At 40.9% G+C, this 26,701-nt stretch overlaps 1 protein-coding gene across 4 annotated transcripts in view; it reads left to right on the top strand.

The window, feature by feature from the left end:
- The window catches only part of TPD52 (tumor protein D52), a 242,260-nt gene that overhangs the window by 52,733 nt on the left and 162,826 nt on the right, over window positions 1-26,701 (top strand). The window contains exon 1 of one of the 4 annotated variants that reach the window (XM_064267863.1): window positions 22,380-23,758. The exons of 1 other annotated variant lie outside the window; for it this stretch is intronic. In XM_064267863.1, coding sequence (XP_064123933.1) covers window positions 23,617-23,758 — 142 coding nt within the window. In that variant the 5' untranslated portion in view covers window positions 22,380-23,616. Of the gene's footprint in view, window positions 1-22,379; window positions 23,759-26,701 lie in introns of those variants that run through there. 2 more of the 4 variants (XM_064267862.1, XM_010588370.3) reach the window with 2 other exon arrangements.

Below are 26,701 nucleotides of genomic sequence, written 5' to 3'. Positions count from 1 at the left end.
TGGCCCTCCTTACCTAAGGAACATTATGCGTTTATCATCATGTACATTTACATTTACACTTGCTTTCTTCTAAGAGTTTTATGGTTTAGGCTTACATTTAGGTCTTTGATTTTAAGTGTGTGGTGTGAGGTAGGGGTCTAGCTTTATTTTTTTCTGTGTGGAGATCCAGTTGTTCAGCATTATTTGATAAAAAGACTCTTTTTTTCCTGTTGAATTATCATGGTACTTTGTCAAAAATCAAAGAAAAGATAAAAAAATCAGTTGACTCTAAATGTGAGGGTTTGTTTCTGGACTCTCAGTTCTGTTCAAAACATGTAAAAAAGGATTACACTCCATGACCAGGCAAAGCAGCGTAATGGTTCTGAGCACAGAATCAAGATAGTCTCTCTGGGTTCAAATCCTGGATATGTCTTTACTTAGCTGTGTGATCTTGAGTAAAATAGTTAACTTTTCTGTGCCTCAGTTTCTTCATCTTTAAAATGTGCTAATTCATGTGGTTCATGTGGAGTGCTTAGAACCCTGTCATGTAGTTAGCATTTAGTGTTAGATACAGTTGTTTTTGATTTTACTGAATCATGGTCTCTGAAAATGAGGCCAGTAATTTTCATTTTTAACAGTTACTTTGAGTGGTTTACTTGCCCTTGAGCTATAGAATAAAATACTGCTATTTCCAAAGCTATAGTAATAATCTGTGATGACTTTCATTAGAGTGTTTTAATTTCCTAGATTACAGTGATTTATCTAGAGAGAGGATGCCATTGTTTATTGAGTGCTTACCGTATGCTAAGCATGTTCTATGTCAGTTCACAACAGCCCTATTAGGTAGTGGCTTAGTCATCTAGTGCTGCTGTAATAGAAATACCACAAGTGGATGGCTTTAACAAACAGAAGTTTATTCTCTCACAGTCTGGTAGGCTAGAAGTCCAAATTCAGGGTGTCAGCTCCAGGGGAAGGCTTTCTCTTTTGGCTCTGGAGGAAGTTCCTTGTCATCAGTCTTTCCCTGGACTAGGAGCTTCTCCATGCAGGAACCCCGGGTCCAAAGCATGTGCTGTGCTCCCGGCATGGCTTTCTTGGTGGTATAAGGTCCGCCTGTCTCTTTGCTCGCTTCTGTCTTTTATATCTCAAAAGAAATTGGCTCAAGACACAATCCAATTTTGTAGATTGAGTCCTGCCTCATTAACATAACTGCCACCTATCCCACTTCATTAACGTCATAGAGGTAGGATTTACAACACACAGGAAAATCACATCAGATAGGAAAATGGTGGACAGTCATACAATATTGGGAATCATAGCCCAGTCAAGTTGACAGATACTTTTTGGAGACACAATTGAATCCATGACAGTAGGTAGTTAATAGCCCAGTTTTACAGATGAGAAACCAGAGGCTTATGCTGATGAAGAAACTTGCCCAAGGTGACACAGCCAAAGAGCCATGGGGTTGAAATTGCTGTCTCACTCCACTTGACTCCAAAACGTACTCCTTCCATTATACCGTCTACTAGTAACAGCCTTTTTATCATGTATATATGTGATTTACAATCAGATGCATTTGCACAAATTCCTCCCCACTACTGGAGAAAAAAGGAGCCCTGGTGATGCAGTGGGTAAAGTGCTTGGCTGCTAATCGGTTCGAACTCACCAGGAGAAAAGACTTAGCCATCTGCTCCCCAAAAGATTCCAGAACACTGTTGGCGTCGAGTCGATTCCAGTGGCAGTTCTATTCTGTCTAATAAGGTCACTATGAGTTGAAATCGACTCAGTGGCACACAACAACTGGAGAAGAACATCATTGGTCATGCTTTGTTTGGGATAAGCTAGTCGCATCTTTCTATATGATTGAGAACTTAAATTTTTTTTTGTCTTTTCAGTGTGTATATGTTTTCAGTGTCACAACTCATTACAGAGGTGTTGTTTTGCACCATTTTATAGTACTAGTATACCCTATGTGGCACTAGTTTCTAAGATGGTTTCCTGTGATCCTAGTATACCCTTGTATAGTCCCCTCCCACGTGGTACCAGGTTGGTCTGTGTGACCAGAGTAAGGCAGAAATGATGATATGTCACGTCTAAAAAGACTAAGTTATTACAGACTGTGGCTTCCAACTTGGTCTTTCTCTCGATCACTTTCTCTGTGGGAATCTAGCTGCTATGTTGCCAGCAGCTCAATGGAGAGCCATATTGAGGAGGAACTAAAGCCTCCTGCTGGCAGCCACATGAGTGAGCTTGAAAGCAGCTACTTCAGTCTCAGCCAAGCATGGCCAATAGCTTGACTGCAACCTTAAAAGAAACCTGAGCCAGAACTACCCAGCCAAACTGCTCCTGATACCTGACCTTCAGAAACTGAGATAATAAATTTCTGTTGTTTTAATTAAGCTGCTAAGTTTTGAAGTCATTTGTTACACAGCCTTAGATAACTAGTACATGCTGCGGTTTCTGTTGTGAAGTTTTGAGTTATATTCATTCATTTTCAACATTCTAGAGTCCCTCAGCAGTCAGACACACACACAGACACACATATACACACACACACGCACATGTACTTTAGTTGCCTATTTGCTCCTTTATCAAGCTTATTTGTTATCTCAATCATTCCCCCCCGCCCACATATGTTGTTGACAGGGTCCCTGCTGTCAAGACATTTAACAGTAAAATATATCACCATAACTCTTAGTACAGTAGTCTGAGCTCAGCACCGACTTAATAAGCATTTAGCTGGTTAGGTGGCTGAAAGGAGCTGACTCATTAATTTCTGAGAAGCCATGTGCTGAACCATCCTTTACACAGTAGCCAAGAATGAACCTTGTTTCGGTAGACTATCTCAATGAGGCCAACTCTAGTTTCTTTCGCAAAAATTATGGTGCCCAGTTCATGGGATGCCATGAGTTGGAATCGACTCGATGGCAACTGTTTTTTTTTTTTTTTTGGCAGGGGGGTTTCTCTTTGGTTTTTAGAGGGGCGTGCTGAAGGTGTCTTGTTGTCTTTCTGCTTCTGTTCCTTTGCTTGTTCGTAAGCAGCAGAGTAAAATCTGTAAAAGGAAGTCAGTTTGAATAGCGTTTGTTTTTGTTTAAAAGTAAGAAAATGTGGCAGAGAAAAATCCTAGGGCTTGGATCAGCTTATTTAAATCAGCAATCTTCCTACTTAAGACAAGTATTACCATGGTCTCTTGTCTTTCAGAGCTCAGTCCTATGTCATTATGTCCCTTTGCAGTTAGTGCCCTTTGATTTCCAGTTCTCCAAATTCAAAGGCCAGATTTCTCCAGAGGATTATCTTTCTCAGTCAGATCCTCTTATGGAGAATCTAAATTTAGAATTGCTCTCTGTTTTGATCAACTTGCTGGGTAAATGTTTAGAACTTAGTCCTGAGAGGAGATACAGGGGCCATGGCTGTCTTTTTAGAAACCATGGAAAGGCACTCTGCCGAGGGCTGCCATTATTAATTGTACCCCCGGGCAGTGATGCGTTTGCCATCTTGGTAGGTTGTTTTTTTCACTGAATTTTTGCCTAGGAAAAAAGAGACTAAGGATCAAGTGTAGGCCTTGAATTTGGTGTCCTCCTGTATTGCATAGTTTTTTTTTTTTTTTTTGCAAATGTTTCTGTTTAGCTTTAGAAACATGTTGGACTACCAGTCAGTTTTGTGAAACCACCTTCATCTAAGCTAGAGGATTCTTTGATGAAGACAGTACTTTTCCATAAATTTGCAACACTTCTAGCTTGGAAGCAGATATTCAAAACACTGCATTTTTTTAATACTTGGGAAGAATTTAATCAGAGCTGCTCAGGTGATTGTTCACCAGGCATTAATAATGGACCTTGATAAGAAAACCATCATTTCCTTTATTGCAACATCAGACCTTCTGTGGAAACTGCACATAAACATGCTTTCTGTGGTGGTCCTTCAGTCTCCAAACATTTGAATGCCTGTTGCGTGTTTGAATGCAACTATGTCTGATGCCTTATGAAGCCTTCGTGGTAGACCAAGACAGACGAGTTTCAGTGCGCTGGGTGTTTTCCTCCAGGCAGAGCAGCACAGTAGGTGAAATACGTTTTTGACCTGCTGGTATACTTGCTTGTCCCCCGGTGTCTGTCTGCTTGCTGAAAATTGTCCTCCTTACTGCAGCAACTTAACCAGGCCTGCCTGCTGCTAGATGCTTCCTATTCTTGATAAGAAACATTTTCAGAACAAATCCGGACACTGAGGTCTGACAGTAGGAACAAGTATTTAACATGTTTAAGGATGAGTATTCCTCGATCATGCTTGGTGTGCTTCCACCCATCCCTCATTGCCCCTTTTTGAAGTTTTTCGTTTTGGTCCATCTGGTAGTAATTTAAAGTATGAATGATTCTTTCAACTCTTATGGGTATATGATCATTTTAAAAGAAAAATTTAAGAAATTTGTCTGAAGGCCTATTTGGCAAGATAGTCAGCGTAAGCTAAGTTTTACTGTAGTGAAAATTCTTGGTGGCTATCAGCAAAAATCACTATGTCTCCCTCATGTTACATTCGTATCACTTTTATTTGGCTAAAATTTCGTGACATGGCCACATCTAACTGTAAGGGAGGCTGGGAAACCTAGCCTGGCTGTGTGCATAAGAAGAAATTGGCTCAGTGATTAATTAGCAGTCAGCCATATTAAGTGAGACTATTAAATCATACACATAGTTTGTTATCTTGATCTTTCGGGGGCAACATGAGAGCACTTACATGGTTGCATAGTTTTGGATATTTTTCCGAAAAGCATTTCCCCATCTCATCCTTTCCTTCAACCCAAACTTGAATTATCCTGTCCTTTAACACTGAGAGAGCTTTCTGGAATAAATAAAATTATATACTGTTTTGATAAACACCTGCTTGACAATGATGTTTCAGAAAACTCTCTGAGAAAAGTCAATAAGGAGCCTTAACAATAATAAATACAGTTCTTATTATACTCAGATATTTCAAAAATGCAAGGTCTTGAGCTACGAGGGGTGGGGCCAAGATGGCGGAATAGCCAGAGGCTTCCGGTGATCCCTCTTACAACAAAGACCTGAAAAAACAAGTGAAACAATTACGTTTATGACAAGCTACGAGCCCTTAACATCAATGGCAAAGTTAGAAAACAGACTGAGCGGTAGGGGGAGGGAGAGACGGTTCAGAAGCAGAGAGGAGTTTCCGGACCTGAATCGCCGGGATCCCTCGGATACCATTCCTGGGAGCGGCTGCGGTGGGCTGGTAGTAGCGTTGGGCTGCAGTTTCCTCAGGGAGAACCAGTCAGCTGCACAGCCCACTCGCACCTTCGGAACCAGAGAAGAACAGTACTCTGGCCAAAGGCTAAGTACTTGGGTATATTTTACTGCACCCCCACCCCCAAGTTGGCTTTAGAGGCTGTTGATTTCCCTGGGCCTGAGATAGGCCCTGTTGAGCATCTGGAGCCATTTACCTGGCCTTGGAAAAGGAATAAATTCACAATTGGGGGAAAAGATAATTTGCCAGCTCCACTAGCCTGGGGAGCTCCAGAGAGAAGTGACTCCTGTCCAGGCCTAAACAGTCCGTGGACTTTGAATACCTTTCCCTCTTGCATGGACCTGTGTGGGCCTATTTCATGAAAATAGGTACTTGTTGGCAGACAGCAACTGTTTCAGCTGTGCAGTGGCGAGGTGGGTGTTTGATGATTGACAGCCCTTTGCCTATTAAACAGGGTCCTCACCTACCCAAATCAGGGGCCTAAGGACTGGTAGCTCCACTCAGGTCACCCAGCCACCGGTGACAGGGGTCCAAGGATAACTGGTACTTCCCAGTCCTTAAAATCAAAAGCATTGGGGGTCCATGGTCCGTCTGCAAAACCCACCCACCTGTACACTCTAGGGAAGAGGGACACGCTTTCTTCAGAGTGACGTGGGGGCAAGATACATAAAATAAACTCTAACAGCATTGAAAAATGAGATAGACAGCTCCACAATTATAGTAGGAGATTTCAGCACACTGGTTTTGGTGAAGGACAGGACATCCAGAAAGCTCAATAAAGACACAGAAGATCTAAATGCCACAATCAACCAACTTGACCTTATAGGCATGTACAGAACACTCCACCCAACAGCAGCCAAGTATACTTTCTTTTCTAGTGCACAGGGAACATTCTCTAGAACAGACCACGTATTAGGTCATAAAGGAAGCCTTAGCAGAATCCAAAACATTGAAATATTACAAAGCATCTTCTCTGACCATAAGGCCATAAAAGTAGAAATCATTAACAGAAAAAGCAGGGAAAGAAATCAGAAACACTTGGAAACTGAACAATACCTTGCTCAGAAAAGACTGGGTTATAGAGGACATTAAGGATGGAATAAAGATTCATAGAATCCAATGAGAAGGAAAACACCTCTTATCAGAACCTTTGGGACCCAGTGAAAGCAGTGCTTAGAGGTTAATTTATATCAATAAATGCACACATCCAAAAAGAAGAAAGGGCCAACATCAAAGAATTATCCCTACAACTTGAACAAATCGAAAGAGAGCAACAAAAGAAACCCACAGGCACCAGAAGAAAGCAAATAATAAAAATTAGAGCAGAACGAAATGAAATAGAAAACAGAAAAACAATTGAAAGAATTAACAAGACCAAAAGCTGGTTCTTTGAAAAAACTAACAAAATTAATAAACCATTGGCCAAACCTGACAAAAGAAAAACAGGAGAGGAAGCAAATCACCTGAATGAGAAATGAGATGGGCGATATTACAACATACCCAACTGAAATTAAAAGAATCCTATCAGATTACTACAAAAAACTGTTCTCTAACAAATTTGAAAACCTAGAAGAAACGGATGAATTCCTGGAAACACACTACCTACCTAAACTAACAGGAACAGAGGTAGAACAACTAAATAGATCCATAACGAAAGAAGAGATTGAAAAGGTAATCAAAAAACTCCCAACAAAAAAAAGCCGTGGTCCAGAGAGCTTCACTACAGAGTTCGACCAAACTTTCAGAGAAGAGTTAACACCACTACTACTAAAGGTATTTCAGCGCATAGAAAAGAATGGAATACCACCCAAACTCATTCTATGAAGCCAGCGTATCCCTGATACCAAAACCAGGTAAAGACACCACAAAAAAGGAAAATTATAGACCTATTTCTCTCATGAACTTAGATGCAAAAATCCTCAACAAAATTCTAGCCAACAGAATTCAACAACATATCAAAAAAATAATTTACCATGACCAAGTGGGATTCATACCAGGTATGCAGGGATGGTTCAACATTAGAAAAACAATTAATGTAATCCATCATATAAATAAAACAAAAGAACCACATGGTTTTATCAATTGATGCAGAAAAGACATTTGACAAAGTTCAATACCCATTCATGATAAAAACCCTCAGCAAAATCGGAATAGAAGGAGAATTCCTCAATATAATGAAGGGCATTATACAAAGCCAACAGCCAACATCCTAAATGGAGAGAGTCTGAAAACATCCCCCTTGAGATTGGAAACCAGACAAGGATGCCCTTTATCACCACTCTTATTCAACATTGTGCTGGAGGTCCTAGCCGGAGCAATTAGGCTAGATAAAGAAATAAAGGGCATTCAGATTGGCAAGGAAGAAATAAAAGTGTCTCTATTTGCAGATGACATGATCTTATACACAGAAAACCCTAAAGAATCCTCAAGAAAACTACTGAAACTAATAGAAGAGTTCAGCAGAGGATGAGGACACAATATAAATATACAAAAATCAGTTGGATTCCTCTACACCAACAAAAAGAACATTGAAGACAAAATCACCACATTATTACTATTTACAGTAGCCCCCGAGAAGATAAAATACTTTGGAATAAATCTTACCAGAGATGTAAAAGACCTATACAAAGAAAACTACAAGACACTACTGAAGAAACCAAAAGAGACCTACATAAGTGGAAAAACATACCTTGCTTGTGGATGGAAGACTTAATGTTATAAAAATGTCTATTCTACCAAAAGCCATCTATAGATGCAATGTAATTCCGATCCAAATTCCAACGCCATTTTTTAATGAGATGGAGAAACAAATCACCAACTTCATATGGATAGGAAGGAGGCCCCGGATAAGTAAAGCATTGCTGAAAAAGAAGAACAAAGTGGGAGGCCTCACTGTACCTGATATTAGAACCTGTTATACCGCCACAGTAGTCAAAACAGCCTGGTACTGGTACAACAGATACATGGACCAATGGAACAGAATTGAGAATCCAGACATAAATCCATCCACATACGTAAAAAAAAAGAATTTTTTTTTTTATATGAGCAGCTAATATTTGACAAATTTTTTTTTTTTTTTTAATATTTGACAAAGGACCAAAGTCAGTCAAATGAGGGAAAAGACAGTCTCTTTAACAAATGGTGCTGGCATAACTGGTTATCCATCCGCAAAAAAATGAAACAAGACCCATACCTCACACCATGCACAAAAACTAACTCAAAATGGATTAAAGACCTAAATATAAAATCTAAAACGATAAATATCATGGAAGAAAAAATAGGGACAATGTTAGGAGCCCTAATACATGGCATAAACAGTATATAAAACATTACTATCAATGCAGAAGAGAAACTAGATAACTGGGAGCTCCTAAAACTCAAACATCTATGCTCATCCAAAGACTTCACCAAAAGAGTAAAAAGATTACCTACAGATGGGGAAAAAGTTTTTAGCTATGACATCTCCGATCAGCGTCTGATTTCTAAAATCTACATGATGCTGCAAAAACTCAACTACAAAAAGACAAATAACCCAATTAAAAAATGGGCAAAATATATGAACAGACACTTCACTGAAGAAGACATTCAGGTGGGGAACAGATACATGAGGAAATGCTCATGATCATTAGCCATTAGAGAAATGCAACTCAAAACTACAATGAGATTCCATCTCACTCCAACAAGGCTGGCATTAATCCAGAAAGCACAAAATAATCAATGTTGGAGAGACTGTGGAGAGACCGGAACACTTGTACACTGCTGGTGGGGATGTAAAATGGTACAACCACTTTGGAAATTGATTTCACGCTTCCTTAAAAAGCTAGAAATAGAACTATCCAGCAATCCCACTCCTTGGAATATAGCCTAGAGAAATAACGGCCTTTACACGAATAGATACATGCACACCCATGTTCATTGCAGCACTGTTTACAATAGCAAAAAGATGGAAGCAACCAAGACGCCCATCAGCAGATGAATGGTTAAATAAATTATCATATATTCACACAATGGAATACTAGGTATTGATAAAGAATAATGATGAATCTATGAAACATTTCATAAGATGGAAGAATCTGGAAGGCATTATGCTGAGTGAAATTGGTCAGTTGCAAAAGGACAAATATTGTGTAAGACCACTATTATAAGAACTGGAGAAATAGTTTAAACAGAGAAGAAAATATTCTTTGATGGTTACAAGAGGGAGAAAGGAGGGAGGGAGACAGGTTTTCACCAATTCAGTAGTAGATAAGAACTATTTTAGTCGAAGGGAAAGACAACACACAATGTGGGAGAGGTGAGCACAACTGGACTAAATCAAAAGCAGATTAGTCTCCTGAATAAACTAAATGCTTCAAAGGCCAGTGTAGCAGGGGTGGGAGTTTGGGTACCATAGTTTCAGGGGACATCTAAGTCAATTTGCATAATAAAATCTATTAACATAACATTCTGCATCCCAGTTGGGAGAGTGGCGCCTGGGGTCTTACATGCTAGCAAGCAGCCATCTAAGATGTATCAGTTGGTCTCAACCCACCTGGAGCAAAGTAGAATGAAGAACACCAAAGATACGAGGTAATTATGGGCCCAGGAGACAGAAAGGGCCACATAAACCAGAGACTACATCAGCCTGAGACTAGAAGAACTAGATGGTGCCTGGCTACAACCAATGACTGCTTTGACAGGGAACACAGCAGAGATCCCCTGAGGGAGGAGAACAGTGGGATGCAGACCCCAAATTCTCATAAAAAGACCAGACTTTATGGTCTGACTGAGACTAGAAGGACCCTGGTGATCATGGTCCCCAGATCGTCTGTTTGCCCATGTCTGGAACCATTCCCAAAGCCAACTGTTTAGACAGGGTTTGGAGTGTACAACGGGAAGAAAATGATACTGTTGAAGTGAACTTCTTCAGTCAAGTAGACAGATGAGACTATGTTGGCATCTCCTGTGTGGAGGGTAGACGGGAGGGCAGAGGGAGTCAGAAGCTGGCCAGATGGACATGAAAAGAGAGAGTGGAGGGAAGGAGTATGCTGTCTCATTAGGGGGAGAGCAATTAGGAGTATATAGCAAGGTGTATATAAATATTTGTACGCGAGACTTACTTGATTAGTAAACTTTCATTTAAAGCACAATAAAAATTAAAAAGAAAAATTGCCAAAAGACAGGAAGGCAACCCTTGAAGATTTCCAGCTGTTGATGTGGTTTCAAGGTAACGTGCTTCTTTTGAGTTTACTTGTAGCATTGGTATTCCACTGCCATCTTCAAAAAGAAAAGTATGTAAAGTTTTGGATTAGAAATGGCAGTTCTTAACCAGAGCGACAGATTCAGATAGAGGTGCTATAGGCTTTAGAATGAGACTTTATTTCTTAATAAAATTTAGCAAAAAAAAAAAAGAACATTTATGCTATGTATTTTGTTAATGGTTGACTTAACTGGAGACACCTGATTAACTTGTTACAGTTTAAAAGCAGGTTCAGCTGCTGAAAGGTATGACTTGGTGGTAGAGCGATCTGAGTATGTTTGGTATGCCTTACTTAGCTGGCTGATGGTTGCAGTTCTTGGTCAAATATTAATTTTAAATAAGTGTCTGCTGCTTTGGGGAAGCTCCCATTCCCTTAAGGAAAAGTGTTTCATAGGAGCCTCTAGTTGCTGAAAATAGCTGTGTATTATGGAAGTTTCTCCATATTAAAATTTGGCTCACTAGGTCATTTATTTCTTTTCAGGTTCTGACAGTGGGTCATGTTTATGCAGCTCCACAGAGCTCTCTTTAAACTCAGTCAGCAAATTGGAAACACTTAGCTTGGATGAAACCTGTTCATCTTCCAGTAATCTTGCCAGAGAGACCACAGTGCTCTCAGATACATCGCTAATACTGTCAGACACACTGGCCTGCTTTCTTTATTAGTGAACTTTTATTCCAGACTCAGTATATTATTATTATTATTCCAAGAGTCTGTGTAATTTTCCTATTGAGGAGATGAGGCAGGTGTGTTCCTGGTTATGACATGGCCACTTTTGTCTCCTGGCTGAATGTGTTTGCTTTGTGAACTGTTAGGACAGCAGGAAAACAAAAGCAAACAAAAAAACAAAACAACACCATTTGGCTGCCAAGGCTGTGAAGCGCTTATTTCCAAAAATATATATTTAGAAAGTTTTGAAAGCAATGTAAAATGACAAGTATTTAGAATTTCCTCAAGCTTTCACTATGAGGCAAACTTAGCAATTAGCAACCATTATCCAAAGCCAGACCTGAAGCCTCGGTAGTCACCTGGAGCTGGTCAGAAATGCTGAGTCTCAGGCTTCACCCCAGACTACTCAGTCAGAATCTCTATTTCCACAAGGTCCCCAGGTAGTTTCTATGCATATTAAAGTTTGAGAAGCATTGCTTTGAGAACTTTTACCTGAGCTTGCAATCACGATACCACCAATCACTGTGAGGCATAACTGTAAAACTTGAAGTCAGACTCTATTTTTAAAATAAAATATCCGCATGTTGTACTTAGTTCTTGCCAGGTACATGACCAGTATCAAGCTATCTTTACATTATTTTCTAGTGTGCTTATTAGTTCTCTTTAGTCTGAGAGCAGTGGTGGCAGGAACATGTCCTGAATAGACAGTAGTTGACCACATTGAAATAGTAATACCTTTTGTACATTTTGTAATCCAGTCTCCACTCCCTTGGCATAGAGAATATAGGCATTCTTGAGACTTCTCAACAGGCTCTGACTTTCGTAGTTAAAGGTTCAACCAGAAAATGTATTTGGAGATGAGGGAAAAACTGGAGCCTTGTGTGACTTCTACTCTTTCACATTTTAGAGAACATTTCTTTTTTCTTTTCTTTTTTAATGGGCCTGTCTAATCTTTGGCTGAAGGGTGAATCTCAGGAGTGACTTCATTACTGAGCTAAAAGGGTGTCTGGGGGCGATACTCTTGGGTTTTCTCCAGTCTCTGTCAGACCAGTAAATCTGGTCTTTTTGTGTGTGTGTGAGTTAGAATTTTGTTCGGTATTTTTCTCCAGCTCTATCTGGGACCCTCGATTGTGATCTCTGTCAGAGCAGTTGGTGGTGGTAGCCGGGCACCATCTAGTTGTGTTGGGCTCAGTCTGGTGGAGGCTGCAGTGCTTGGGGTTCATTAGTCATTTGGGCTAATCTTTCCCTTGTGTCTTTGGTTTTCAAAAAACATTTCTTACAGACAAAAAAAAAAAAGTCCCTGGCTTGCCAGTCTCTTTGTCATTAACTCAGTTGCAATAGTTTGAGAGGGCAGAAAAGCATTCCATCTAGAATGTTAGGAGTTCCTGCCAGTTGAGAATTTCTTTGCGGTTAGTGGTTCAAGTGAGTGGATTTTTACTTTTTAGGAACTCACTTATCACTTAAAAAGTACTTGTGTTTAGGTCTAAATAATTGGAATATGTCTACTAGTTTATACACTTGTTCTGGAGAAGGGACTTCAAAGACAATTTTTTCTTATAATACTGTGCCACAATAGACTTCTCCCCCCTTAGGGTAGAAAGTAAAAGGGGAAAGTAATGGCATTCCCATAGGTAACACTTCCTGAATTTCTCACGGAAGGTCTGTCTCTAAACTGATAGCGCAGTGGTTAAGAGCTCCCCTGCTAATCAAAAGGTCAGTAGTTTGAATCCAGCAGCCACTCCTTGGAAACCCTATGGGGCAGTTCTGCTGTGTCCTGTAGGGTCTCTGTGAGTCAGAATCGACTTGGTGGCAGTGGGGTTTTTTTTTCTTTCCAAACATATTTTTAGGAGAAAGCCAAAATTCTTCTGCCCTGTTTTAAGCAGTTAAGAAATTGAGCCCCACTTTTCAAAGCTTTCTTTCCCCCTAAGCATGGGACTCTGTTTCCTAAGTGGTGATCTCGGTCCCTAAGCCCTCTCCTGTACAACTCCTCCCCCCGGCTGATCCCTAGGTGCCCCATTTTCAGCACTGGTTCCTTTGCCTCATCTATCACACACACTAACAACATAAAAAACTTCTTTTCTCTTGCTTCTACCCTTGTTTTCCCCTACCTGGCCTCCACTTCTCTTCATTTGTTTCCAGCATTACTCTTAGTAAAACTTTTTTTTGCAAGATCACCAGGAAACTCAAATCCGGTGAATTTTTAAAAAAAACTCTGTAGCTTTAGTATTGTTTGCTTTCTCTCTTTTTATTCCTGTAATATAGGTCATTCGAGATTTTCTTCTGTGTGTTTTGCTTCTTGAGAGCACTGGAGCCAGATTGCCGGAGTCTGAATCCCAGTTTACCATGCATATTTTACATAAATTGCCTTTGTCTTGTTTTCCGATAAGAAAAGTGGGGGTAATCATAGCACTTACCTAACATAGGCACCTTGGAGGAAAGGCCTGGCAATCTACTTCTGAAAAATCAGCCATCGAAAACCCAACAGAGCACAGTTCTACTCTGATACATAGTGTCTCCATAAGTTGGAGTTGACTCGATAGCAGCTGGTTTATTGGTTTTAACAGAGGTTTTGAGGATTAAATGAGAAATTGAAGCATCTGTTGTGATTTCAATTTCATATTTAAAATTGAATACTTTTTTCATATTTGGTACCCCTCCCCTGCTTTTTTTTAAGTTGAGGTTTGTTTATTACGGCCAAAAACCCATAGCCATCAGGTCGATTCTGACTCATAGCAACGCTACAGGACAAAGTAGAACTGCCCTATAGGGTTTCCAAGGCTATAATCTTTATGAAAGCAGACTGCCACATCTGTCTCCCATAGAGTGGCTGGTGGGTTTGAACTGCCGATCTTTCAGTTAGCAGCTGAGTGCTTAACCCCTGTGCCACCAGGGCTTCTTTATTGTGGCACCAAAAAAAAAAAAATTTTTTTTTTTTTTGTGCCACAGTGAGGGAAAAAGCAAGTGGTACGTCATTAACCTCCCCCCAGCCTCCCTACTGGATCATCCTTACTGTGGAACAGGTCATCCCTGGCCTTCCTTGGGGAAGATGTGACCGGCAAAGGATGCAGTGATACGACTCCTCTTTACTGTGGAGAGTAAATTAGCTGCTTCTTCAGCGGAAGGTATAGAGAGTCCTTTCAGCTCTCAAAAGTGACCAGGAGTCAGGATGTGCCTGTATGTCTAAGCCAGAGATACCTACCTGTATGCTTCTTGTTGTTGTTAGGTGCTGTCAAGTTGACTTTAACTCATAGCTCAGTGGTTGAAACACTTGGCTGCTAACTGAAAGCTCGGCTTTCCGAACCCACCAGCCATTCTGAGGCAGAAGGACGTGGCATCTGCTTCCATAAAGATTTACAGCCTTGGAAACCCTACAGGGCAGCTCTGCTGTGTCCTACAGGGTCACTATGAGTCAGAATCAACTTGATGGCAGTGGGTTTGGTTTAATCTTTACAGGAGCAGATAGCCAGGTCTTTTCTCTTTCGGAGCTGCTGGGTGAGTTCGAACCACCAGCCCTTTTGTTATAGCTCGATCCTATTACACCACTTTCTCCCCTTACTACTGTGAGGCAGAGTTAAGACAGAGGTCCCCAGACTGCGGAAAATACTACTGCGTCAAGCAAGCAACTTGCTTGACATGCCCCATAGCTTTACATTGAAATCTTGGTTCCTTTGTTTGGCATGCCCCATAGCTTTACATCAAGATTCTGGTTCCCTTGCTTGACACTTGACACGCCCCATAGCTTAACATTAACCTTTTTTTAACTGTTGCCCCAAATTAGAGAAAATCGGTGGAAACCAGTTTAAGGTGCGATGTTGACATTTAGGATAACCTTTTAGCTCATTAAATACCTCATACATAGTAACTTTCCTGCCTCGGGGGGTGGTTAACTGCCATTTTCTGAACACGTGATGCGTGAAGTTATACGTAAACTCCATTGTGCCTGCGTAGTATGATTCAGAATGTTGCTGATGTAATTTGTATGAACTTTCCTACTTGTAAATGCCTAAAAAGTAACCTTCCCTCTTGCCCTCACTGAGCAGTCTTGGTGGCAGCAGCCCTGACTGTTCCTTTCCTTGTGCAATGAAACGGCTTTCTACTCTCCCATCTCGGTCTCTCATTTATGGGCTGAGACGAGTTGTGCGGAGCAGAACCTGAGGTTTCCAGCCGGCAACAGGGTCTGCTCTTTTCTGCCCCCTTTTCCTCAAGGTTGCTTAATCAGATGCAGAGGAGCTCTTCTCAGTCGTTTGAAAATTTTTTGTTTGGAAATAATTCCAAATTTACAGAAAAGTTGCAAGAAGAGTAGTGCAGAGAACATCTGCATATTCTTTACCCACATTTACGTACTGCTAACATTTAATCCCATTTGCTTTATCATTCTGTGTGTGTGTACATACACACACGCATAGTATATGTTTTTTCTTAACCATTACAGAGTTGCATATAGCATGGCTCCTTACCCCTAATCACTTCAATGTGTATTTCCTAAGAAGTCGGATATTCTTTCACATAATCACAGTCCACTTAGCAACTTCAAAAAATCTGATATTGATACATTACTTTAACATACCATTATATTCCAGTTTTTATCAACTGAACAATAATATTTTGTAGAATTTGTTTTTTTCCCCTCCGTATAGGATCCAGTCTAGGATTATGTATGATCTTTCATGGTCATGTTTCTTAAAAAAAAAAAAACAAGAACAGTTGCCGTGGAGTCAACAATGACTCATGGCAACCCCAGGTGTGTCAGAGTAGAACTGTGCTCCATAGGGTTTTCAGTGTCTGATTTTTCAGGCCTTTCTTCTGCCGTGCTTCTGGGTAGACTCAAACCTCCAGCCTTTTGGTTAGCAGCCAAGCACGTTAACCATTTGTGCCACTCAGGGACTCCTGTTGTGTCTCTTTAGTTTCCTTTAGTAACTTTAATATGAATAGTTTTCACAGCTTTCCTTTGCCTTTTATGACGCTGATATTTTTGAAGAATGTGGCGCCTGCCTTTTTAAACAGAATCTTCCTCAGGTTGGACTTAAATGTCTGATGTTTCCTCATGATTAGATTCAGGTTTTGCTCTCCTAGGCAGAGTACTATGTAGGTACTCAGGGTATCAAATTTGAAGATACACATTGTCCATCTGTCTCTCGTTGGTGATGGTGATTTTGATCATCCAGTCAAAGCGTTGTGTCCATTTTCTCCACTGTATAATTACTGTATTTTCCCTTGCAACAAATCATTAATCTGTGGGGGAGGCACTTTAAGACTATGCAAACTTCCTGCTCCTCATCATAACCTCTCCTTAGATTTAACATCCACTCATGATTCGTTAAGGAGCCCTGGTGGCGCAGTGGTTAAGCTCTTGGCTACTAACCCAAAGGCTGGTGGTTTGAACTCACCGGCTGCTCTGCCACAGAAAGATGTGGTATCTGCTTCTGTAAAAATTACAGCCTTGGAAATCTATGGGGCAGTTCTACTCTTGCCTTGTAGGGTTGCTCTGAGTTGGAATCGACTTGATGGCAGTGGGTTTAACGGGATGACTCTTTGTGTATGTGTGTGTGTGTTTATTGTGGCAAACAGATATAGATATGAAACAAAACATTTGCTGTGTCAATTCAGGGATATTCATTACATTCATCATGTTTTGCAGCCATCCCCACTAGTTCCAAATTATCCCGTCACCACTGATGTTTATTGCCTGAATCTTTATAGTGATTGGTACTTGGCGCTCTTCAGTAAGAAAGAGCCTCCCTTCTCGGCCTTTATTTTTCTATTTATTATTTATATGGATTCATGGACTCCTAGTCTCTCTTTTTTTAAAAATTGTGGTAAATATACATGTAACAAAACATTTGCCGTCATATTCTTGTAATGTCTATAAATGATTGCTGTCATTAATTGTTTGGTGAACAAATTGTCTCATATTCGGTCAGTGCGAGCCCCTTCATGCTGGCTTTCGTGTCATTGTGTGCATAATATTGAATGTCTGTGGCATGCCTCTCCTGTAGGACAGCCATATTACCAATCTCTGAGATACCCTCCAAAAAAATTAAAACAACAAAACCCCGTTGCCGTTGAGTGCATGGTGACCCTATAGGACAGAGTAGAATTGCCTCAGAGTTTCCAGGGAGCTGCTGGTGGATTTGAACTGCTGACCTTTTGATTAGCAGCCAAGTTCTTAGTAGCCAGCGCCACCAGGGGGCCCCTCAATTTTGCATACATTGTACAGCTTTTAAATCAGACTGTCCTTTAAGTGTCTTCCAAATTTGGGGAGAATCTACCCTAACATATTTGAGTGTTTTTTTTTTTTTTTAATGTTAGTAGGCAGACAGAAACTTAAGTTTCTTCATATTCATTTGTACCTACTCCTGTTTCCATTTGCAGTTTATTGCTCTGTAGTTTACTGGCTGAACTGAGTTGAAACCTGAGCTGCATGTGGGTGCCCCCTGCTGGCACTGCAGTGTATGAGATGAGCACTTTCCTGGGGTTGTAGGACATGGATTGGAAACCCTGGTGGCATAGTGGTTGAGAGCTACAGCTAGCTGCTAACCAAAAGGTTGGCAGTTTGAATCCACCAGGCGCTCCTTGGAAAATCTATGGGGCAGTTCTACTCTGTCCTACAGGGTTGCTATGAGTCCGAATCGACTTGATGGCAGTGGGTTTGATTTTCTGTTTTATGACATGGATTTCTTTCTTTTGACTGATGTTTTGGTCTCTCTCTTCAATTATTGCACAAACGTGGATCATACAATGAAACAGTCTTGGAAACTCCTGTGTTTAATACATGTATCAGTACTATGCGTCCATGTAAAATATATATTTCTACATTATAATATTCATGTTTACGTAATTTTCTATTATATAAATGTTGTATTTTGCATTAAAATATTCCACTTTTGGTAGGCATATGTATTATTTATTTTTTTACATTTTAGATAGCACTAAAAATGAACATTCCTTTTATGTATACTATGCATATGTGACTTATTAATTAGAGCTTGGTAAGTTGGTAGGAAAAGGTGAGGCTAGTTAGAGAAAACTGTGTAGGCAAAGTTTAGGATGTGTTAAAAAAAAAAAAGGAAAATTGAGTTTGGATGAAACATTCTGTCATGGATTGAATTGTGTCCCCCAAAAATATGTGTCAACTTGGTTAGGCCCTGATTCCCAGTATTGTGTGGTTGTCCTCCATTTTGTGATTGTAATTTTATGTTAAAGAGGATTAGGGTGGGATTGTAACATCCTTACTAAGGTCACATCCCTGATCCAATGTAAAGGGCATTTCCCTGAGGTGTGGCTTACATCACCTTTTATCTTACAAGAGATGAAAGGAAAGGGAAGTGAGCAGAGAGTGGGGGACCTCATACTACCAAGAAAGCAGCACTAGGAGCAGAGCGCATCCTTTGGACCCAGGGTCCCTGCACCTGAGAAACTCCTAGTCCAGGGAAGATGGATGGCAAGGACCTTCCTCCAGAGCTGACACGGAAGGCCTTTCCCTGGAGCTGACACCCTGAATTTGGACTTCTAGCCTACTAGATTGTGAGAGGATAAACTTGTGCTTGTTAAAGCCATCCAATTGTGGTATTTCTGTTATAGCAGCACTAGATGACTAAGACACACGCTTAGGAAGACAGTAGGAAATACCGTTGGAAAAGTAGGTGTTATAGGACTCCTCTAGTGAAAGGATAGAATCCACCTCCAGCCATATGTGAAGCTGAACAGAAATATATTGGTTTAATACCTGAGAAGCCCAGGGGCAGCTGGATCTAGGGGTTCAGATGGTGCTGAACCCTGCCCTGTCTTCCTTTCTCCTTCCATCCTTCCCCAGTCTCAGTACTGATTGTCTCTAGTTCTTCTGCATGTTGTCATGGGGAGGGAAAGAGTCCCCTGGCCCCTCCAAACCAGTGTCCAGCAGCTCAGGCTACAGGGAAGAGTCACCTCCCTACTCATAGGGTAGATGTTGGGGGAGGCTCCAGATTAACACTGTGTGGGTCAGATGTCTGCGCTTAGACAGTCCCTGTGAACGTGGGGATGGTGTCTGCGTGGGCCAGCTCTGAAGCACAGGCTCACCCCTAAAGCCAGGGGCTAGGTGGGAACTATTGTAGACTCTCACACTAGAACCCCCATGGAGCAGATAAAGTAGAATTCCTCAGTGGAAAAAACAGTCCTAAATAGACATCCACCACACTGTTTTTGGGCCTGACCTCTGCCAGAACACTCTGCGTAAGTCTGAGGTAGTGTGATCAGTGACAAAAGAAAAGAGGAAAGGGATGAAAAACATAATTGTGCTAGGTGGATGGTCAACTTATGTCTCCTTTTAAGAGCAGAGCGAGTATTTGGAAACGTTTCCCCTGATGTCAGGTCCACATGACTCAGTATAGCAGTTTTAGAGTTGAGAGCATCTGGGGAGAAACAGGTTTTGGAGTATTTGGAGTGTTTGTGCATGTTGATTTTGAAGTACAGTCATATGGAAATGTCCAGCAGGGAGAAACCAACTCTTACCTGGTTCTCCTTTCCTTGCGCCAAGTAGCCCACAGCAGGAAGTGTTAAGACTCATGGAAATGAAGAGAGCTGATCCTGATACAAAGGCTTCTGTCTTAGCCATCTAGTGGTGCTATAACAGAAATATCACAAGTGAATGGCTTTAACAAAGAGAAGTTCATTTCCTCACAGTAAAGTAGACTAAAAGTCCAAATTCAGGGTGTCAGCTCCAGGGGAAGGCTTTCTCTGTCAGCCTTCTCATCCATGTTTTCTAGGACTAGGAGCCTTTCCGCGCAGGGACCCTGGGTCCAAAGGGTGCGCTCTGCTCCCAACACTGCTTTCTTGATAGTATGAGGTCCCCCCCCTCTGCTCACTTGCTTTTCTTTTTCATTTCTTGAGAGAGAAAATGTGATGCCAGCCACACTCCAGGGAAACTCCCTTTACATTGGATCAGGGTGTGACCTGGGTAAGGATGTTATAATCCCACTCTAATCCTCTATAACATAAAATTACGATCACAAAATGGAGGACAACCACACAATACTGGGAATCATGGCTTAACCAAGTTGACACATATTTTTGGGGGACACAATTTAATCCATGACAGCTTCCCTCCCTCTTGCCTCGCTGTACTAGGAGCCTCTTTTTGAGTCCTGCTCTTTTAGTCTCTTTTTACCTGCGGTGCATCCTAGGCACCACTTCCAGAGTCATCTTTATAACATGTAACATTTTAGCCTGCCTCTGCTGAGCTCAAAAATCTTCAGTGTTTTTTTTTTGTTTGTTGTTGGGCACGTCATATTAAGTATAAAAGTTTGTTATTCAAGGTCTTAAATGGTCTGTCCCCAAACTGCATTTCCATTTTTTATTTCTTACAACTCCCTTCTGTGTACATGAGTCTTGAGTCCCCTGCTTTTCCCACCTTTGTCCTCTGTTCTCACCTGTCACATGTGAAATGCCTCGATCAGCATCTGACCGGAGACCCTGAGAACTACCTCTGGTTCAAGGAAGCAGGATGTTATGTAACAGGTCTAAGATTGTATCTAAGCAGGTAGAGTAAAAATTTTAGGCCTTACTTAAATTCTAATTCTTTGCATTTATAAATAAGCATTTAATGTCTCCATAAGCCATTGTTTGTTTTATTCATTCCACATATATTTATTATGATCCTAAGCTTCCGGGTAGGTACTCCAGTGGAGAACACAGCACCTGCCCTGGAGGGGAGAAGGTGGAGCCAGAGATGCCAGCAAACACTTGATGCTAGCGTGCTGCTGCTGGAAACAGAGCTGGGGCAAGTGTGGGCAGACACTGGGAAGGCTTCCGAGGAGAGGTGGCATTTCTCTCTGCATGTTGTAGGATGAATTAATTTGGCAAGCAAAAAAGGCAGCATTTCAGGCTGAGGGTGCAGCATGGATGACAACCAACCAGTTGTCGTCAAGTGAACTCAGACTCATAACGATCCCATGTGTGACAGAAAACTGTACTCCATAGGGCTTTCAGTGGCTGATTTTTCAGAAGTAGCTTGCCAAGCCTTTCTTTCAAGGCGCCTTTGGGTGGACTCTAACCTCCTACCTTTTGGTTACCGTTTGTACCACCCAGGAACTCCCTGGGGTATAAGGACATGGAGCTCTTGAGGGATGCTGAGAAGTTTGGGGGTCAAGCTGTGGCTTGCATCATATGTGTGTGAGTACTGATTCCCTTCTAATACTTGGGGCTCTAGGCGGAAGCATGAGGAAAGCAACAGAAAAATGTTTTTTTTTTTTCCTCCAGTTATTTAGTGACCAAATACTGAGCATGGAGAGGGTCAAAAACCAAAAAACCAAACTCGTTGCCGTTGAGTCGATTCTGACTCATAGCGACCCTATAGGTCAGAGTAGGACTGTCCTATAGATCAGAGTATAATTGTCCCGTAGGGTTTCCAAGGAGTTTGAATCCTGGTGGGGTTGAACTGCTGACCTTTTGGTTAGCAGCTGTAGCTCTTAACCACTTTGCTACCAGGGTTTCCTGGAGAGGGCCAAGGACCCCATTAATCATGCTCTAGAAAAAAAAAAATTTTTTTTTTTTTTTAGTACAGGAGTGTAACTACAATGCCTGCCCTCTAAGATACCATGGATTTCAAGAAGCCAGATGATTGATTCTTTCAAATCATGGTGATACTAAAGGAACCCTTTAATTCTAACTAAAGAAAGAACAACATATATAGTTGCCCAAATTTTGGTATCTTTTAGGAGAAAAATACAAATTGATTTTTTTTTTTTTTTTTTTTGCCTAATAAAAATTTTTAAAACTTAAGTAAGATAGTCTTGGCAAAAATAGAGGATAACATGGACTAACAGAAAAAATAAAATAGAAAATGAATTGGTTGAGATGGATGTAGATTATCTTGGTGCATGTATATTTTATATACCGGATACCTTTTTTTTTCTTTTGATACTTAAACTATATTAGGTTTCATATTTACTTCTAGTCCAGGGAGAGTATATTGAGTTTCCTTTTCATCAGGTAGATTTACAAAGATAGAACACTGCCTTTTGTTTGTTATGCATTAACAGACATTGCCCACCTATTGGGGGTTGCTTTTATTTTTACTTTCTTAATGTTAGATGGGGAGCCCTGGTGGTACAGTGTTTAAGAGCTACAGCTATTAACCAAAAGGTCAGCAGTTCGAACCTACCAGCTGTTCCTTAGAAACCTAATGGGGCAGTTCTACTCTGTCTTACAGGGTTGCTTTGGGGTTTTTTTTTTTTTTTGGCTTAACGTTAGGTGGAAGTCTCTAAAAAACGCACTGCCATCGGTGGGGCAAACTGTTAACATACTTAGCCATTAACCAGAAGGCTGGAGGCTCAAGTCCTCTACTTCTTAAAAATCAGCCATTGAAAACTGTAAGGAGCACAGCTCTATTCTGACACATGGGGTCTCCACGAGGGTGAACTGTCTTGAGGACTGCTGGTTTACTAGTTAATGTTAGATGAGCCCCGTGGCGCAAATGGTGTGAACTGCAGGTGCCATCACCTGAACCAAGGCCCTATTTAGCATAGGAAGGTTTTGCTAAGGGACTTCTGTCAAAGGAAATGAATGCAGTGACTTAAGGATTTTGTGTTACAGGCTGTGCCCTGGTCACTTGAAGGGAAACGTGTTTTTTCCTGTTTGGTTCCCGCACAGGTTTACTGCAGCCACTGCAGAGCCTGGGCTTTAGTTAAACAAAGACAGTCCAGGAATTCCTGGTAGCTGGACTTTCAAAGTTGATTCTCCTCTTTTCAATACATGTAACTAAAAGACCATCTTTCCAAAAAGGAAAGATAAGGAAAGAGAGAAAGAAGAGACAACCGAAACTAATTTTGTTGTTGTTGTTACACTAAGCCAAACTCTATTTTAGCTAAATAGTGGCCATATAGCTTTCTTTCTGTAGCAAGTTATGCTTAGAAAACTGATTGCTAAAGCAGGAAGCTTGGTTTTCAGAATTCTACTGTAATCCAGGGTGGAAAAATGTGTCACCCAGATGCCATTTGTGGATTACTGAGTAATAATCCTTCCTTGTCCTAGAAGATTAAGTCTGCCCTGGGGTAGCTGTGGTCAGCTGACTGGTTTAACAAATACATAAATTGTAGTTTCTTATTGTAATTCTGCCCAGGTCTGATGTTTGCTTAAAGCCTTTGGCCATTTGGGTGATACAGCAGTAGCTGGCCCGCCTTTGTTGACTGAAGAAAACTCTGGCTCCGCTGCCCAGGTTGTTCGTTATTGACTAAAATTAACAGCAGGTGGTGGATAGAGCCCCTCCTAAGATTGCTCGGGTCAAGTCATTTATTAAACCAGTCTGCTCAGTTTGCTTGTCCTGAGGGCACAGAGCTCTCAGAAGGAAGTGTCTCACCTGTGCCTGGGAGCCAGGGTCTCTAAACCCTGGGGTTAACTTCTCCAGCGAGGTTGCGCCATGCAGGGATCTAAGGAACTATGACCAAAGCCGGACTTACCTGAAGAATAATAGCAACTGGCTGTGAAACCATGCGTCCTGCATTTGTCTGGAATGGATGTTGGTAGAGACATGGACTTAGATGAGGACTACCAGTCCCCATTTGATTTTAATATAGGAGTGAACAAAAGCTATCTCTACTTGTCCCCGAGTGGGAATTCATCGCCACCTGGATCACCTACTCTTCAGAAGTGTGGTAACTACTAATCTTGTAAAATTATGTTTGCTATAATGGAACTAAAATGTGTCTATACACTAGACACTTTTTTTTTTAATGCTTAAATATGCTTTAAAATTTTGAGTGTAAAGACGTATGAGGAGTGGGCGAGGGTGTTGCAGTGTTGAAATTAGTTAACAAAGCTGTTATAGGTTCAGAGAGCTGGATGGCTCGTTCATTAAAGATTTGGAACATATATATAATGTGAACTTGGACCTTTGAGGAGCCCTGGTGGCGCAGTGATTAAGAGATCGACTGCTAATCAAAAGGTCGGCAGTTCAAATCCACCAGCTGCTCCTTAGAAACCCTATGGGGCAGTTCTCTGTCCTGTAGTTTTTTGTTTGTTTGATGGTTATTTATATGAGTTCTTCTGATCACTTTGAGCTCACTGAGCTGATAAATAAGGAAAAAGGAGTGGGAAGGCCTTTGCTTCCAGCTGCCGGTGTAATTCTTGTAGACTCCCCTGATTTTGTCTTCGGTAAAATGAGGCTTAAACATCTGAAGCACTGATTGAATTCAGGGTCCTGCCAATGCATGTCTTGGATTTTGTTCTGGAATATTGAAAGTGTCATATATAAATACAAAGACGAGAAATTTTTAAAAAGAAGATCTCAAAATTGCTGTACCTCTGGAAGCAGTATTGCTTCATTGTCCCAGGATGGGATTGTTTCAAAGGCCAGGGGCACCATTCAATGAGCATTTTAGTTTCAGAGAGCAAGGCAGCATGAAGCTGGAAGCAGTCTTAGAGGTCATTCAGGCCTAATGCCCTCATTCCAGCTGAAACTGGGAGACGTTTAAATGATCTTCTCTGTAACGTGCCGGAGAAGTAACTAGATTTTCCTAATAGAGGTGAATTTTTTCTCTATTAATGAATAGGCCTCATTTTTCTCTTCTTAAATATGTTGTTGGTTGCCTTTGAGTCGATTCTAACTCATGGTGATCTCATGTGTGCAGAATAAAACTGCATGCATAAATTAGAAAAATGATGAGGGATAGAGCATAAGAGCTAGTTATAAATTTTTTAGGTTTGTGTATTTGCTGACAATAGGGAACGTGCTAAAACATAGTCCTCTAACTGTTGGTTGTGATTGGTAGCCATCACTGGGTATAGTTTGGATTTTTAGGAAGGGAAAAATGAAAATAACAAAGAGAAGCAAGAGCTGGTTTCTAGAAGTTAGGGACCGGCGGGCGGCAGCTAGATGTCTGTTGGAGCAGCCAGATTGCCAGGAAGCTTTCTTCTTTACCCTCCCCCCTTCTGCGTGGCCCTCCTTGGACCTCTGTAATAAAGTGGACAAGGATCGTGCCATGTGTCCAGTGCATAAAAGAATGACATCTTTCATTCCAACATCTAAATCTTAGGTACAGGAAATACTTCAAGAGCTATGCAAACAGTGTAGGGAACTTAGAGCTCAATAATAAAGCCTAAGTGGCACCACAGAAGAAAAGCCTGGCAATCTACTGTTGAAAAATCAGCTATTGAAAACTCTATGGAACATAGTTCTACTTCGACATACATGGGGTTGCCGTGAGTTGGAATTTCGACTCAACAGCAACCGTTTTTCAAAGTGGCAAGAGACCATAAAAACCTTCCTGAAGCCCAGGCTGCAGTTACCTGACTCGGCTAGACTTCCGTGGTCACGGTGCTGTGCGAGATTCCCAGAAAACTTTAGAGCTGCTTGTTTCTTTTGGAACCCTGGTGGCATAGTGGTCAAGAGCTATGGCTACTCACCAAAAGGCTGGCAGTTCAAGTGCCACCCGCTGCTCTTTGGAAACCCTGTGAGGCAGTTCTACTCTGCCATATAGGATTGCTAGAAGTCAGAATCAACTTGAGGGTGCTGGGTTTGAGTTTTTTTTTTTGGTTTGTTTCTTTTAGTTTCTTCTGTCCTCTCTGTCTTACCTACTTTTACTTTTCTCAGTTCCAGCCACTGCTGTCTTCAAATGTTTTCTGTTGAAACAAAGGCCGTTGTAGGGTTGGGTGTGCCTTAGGCAAATTTTGAAAAACTATTTTCCCCATTCCTAGTAGAAATCCTTAGGAGCTTGGAGTCATGGGATTTAAATACATACATATATACGTATATACATATATACGTATATACATATATATATATATACATATATATACATATACGTATATATATATATTTGTGTGTGTCTGTATTATATATATAAGAAACTTAAAAAACCAAAACCTCAGGTATCCATTAGAGCTCCAATTTTATAGTTTGCTTTAACTGAAAAAGAGGAGGGGATGAGAACGTTGAAACAAACAGAAACCACTCTAAGGAGTCAAGGAGTCATCTGGTGAGAAGGCTGTGATTCTAAAATACTCAGAAGTTTTTAGAGATCTAGAACGGTGATGACCAGTCTCTGCCCAGGACCCCTCAGGGCACAAGAAATCTGCAATTCTGTTTGAACACCAAGCATGGTATGATAGATGGAATGAATAATATGTGTGTCTGTACTCTGCAATTTATACTCAGACGCTCTGTTGACCTCTATGTTACAAATATGTTTAAAAGGTCAGATGGTTTTTGTATCTACTTAGTCTGTAGACAAGAAGTTAAAAAGCCTTCTACTCAGAAAGGTTGGGAACACTGATCTAAAAATACAGTCTTTGATATTTATCCAGAATGCCATCTTGGGGCAAATGACTTTAAACTGTGGGCAGGGTGTTCCTGAGAGGCAATCTGAATAAGGATAGGATTAGGCACAATGGCTGGGACGAAGAGGTCTTTTAACAGGGACTTGTAAACTCTTTTGGACATGTCTCACATTCAGAAATACTTTATTCATCTTGACTGAGAACCCTTGTACATACGAATATCTATCTCTAGCTGAAATAAGAATTTAACCTTACTGTGAAGCAGCAGAACTTACCCTTACTATGTATGATATACTGTGGGATTTTGTACTATTCTATTC

This window comes from Loxodonta africana, chromosome 14 (assembly GCF_030014295.1).
Source record: "Loxodonta africana isolate mLoxAfr1 chromosome 14, mLoxAfr1.hap2, whole genome shotgun sequence".
NCBI classification, from domain to species: domain Eukaryota; kingdom Metazoa; phylum Chordata; class Mammalia; order Proboscidea; family Elephantidae; genus Loxodonta; species Loxodonta africana.
The sequence above is the reverse complement of the archived record's forward strand: the minus strand, read 5'-3'. Positions and strand labels throughout refer to the sequence as shown.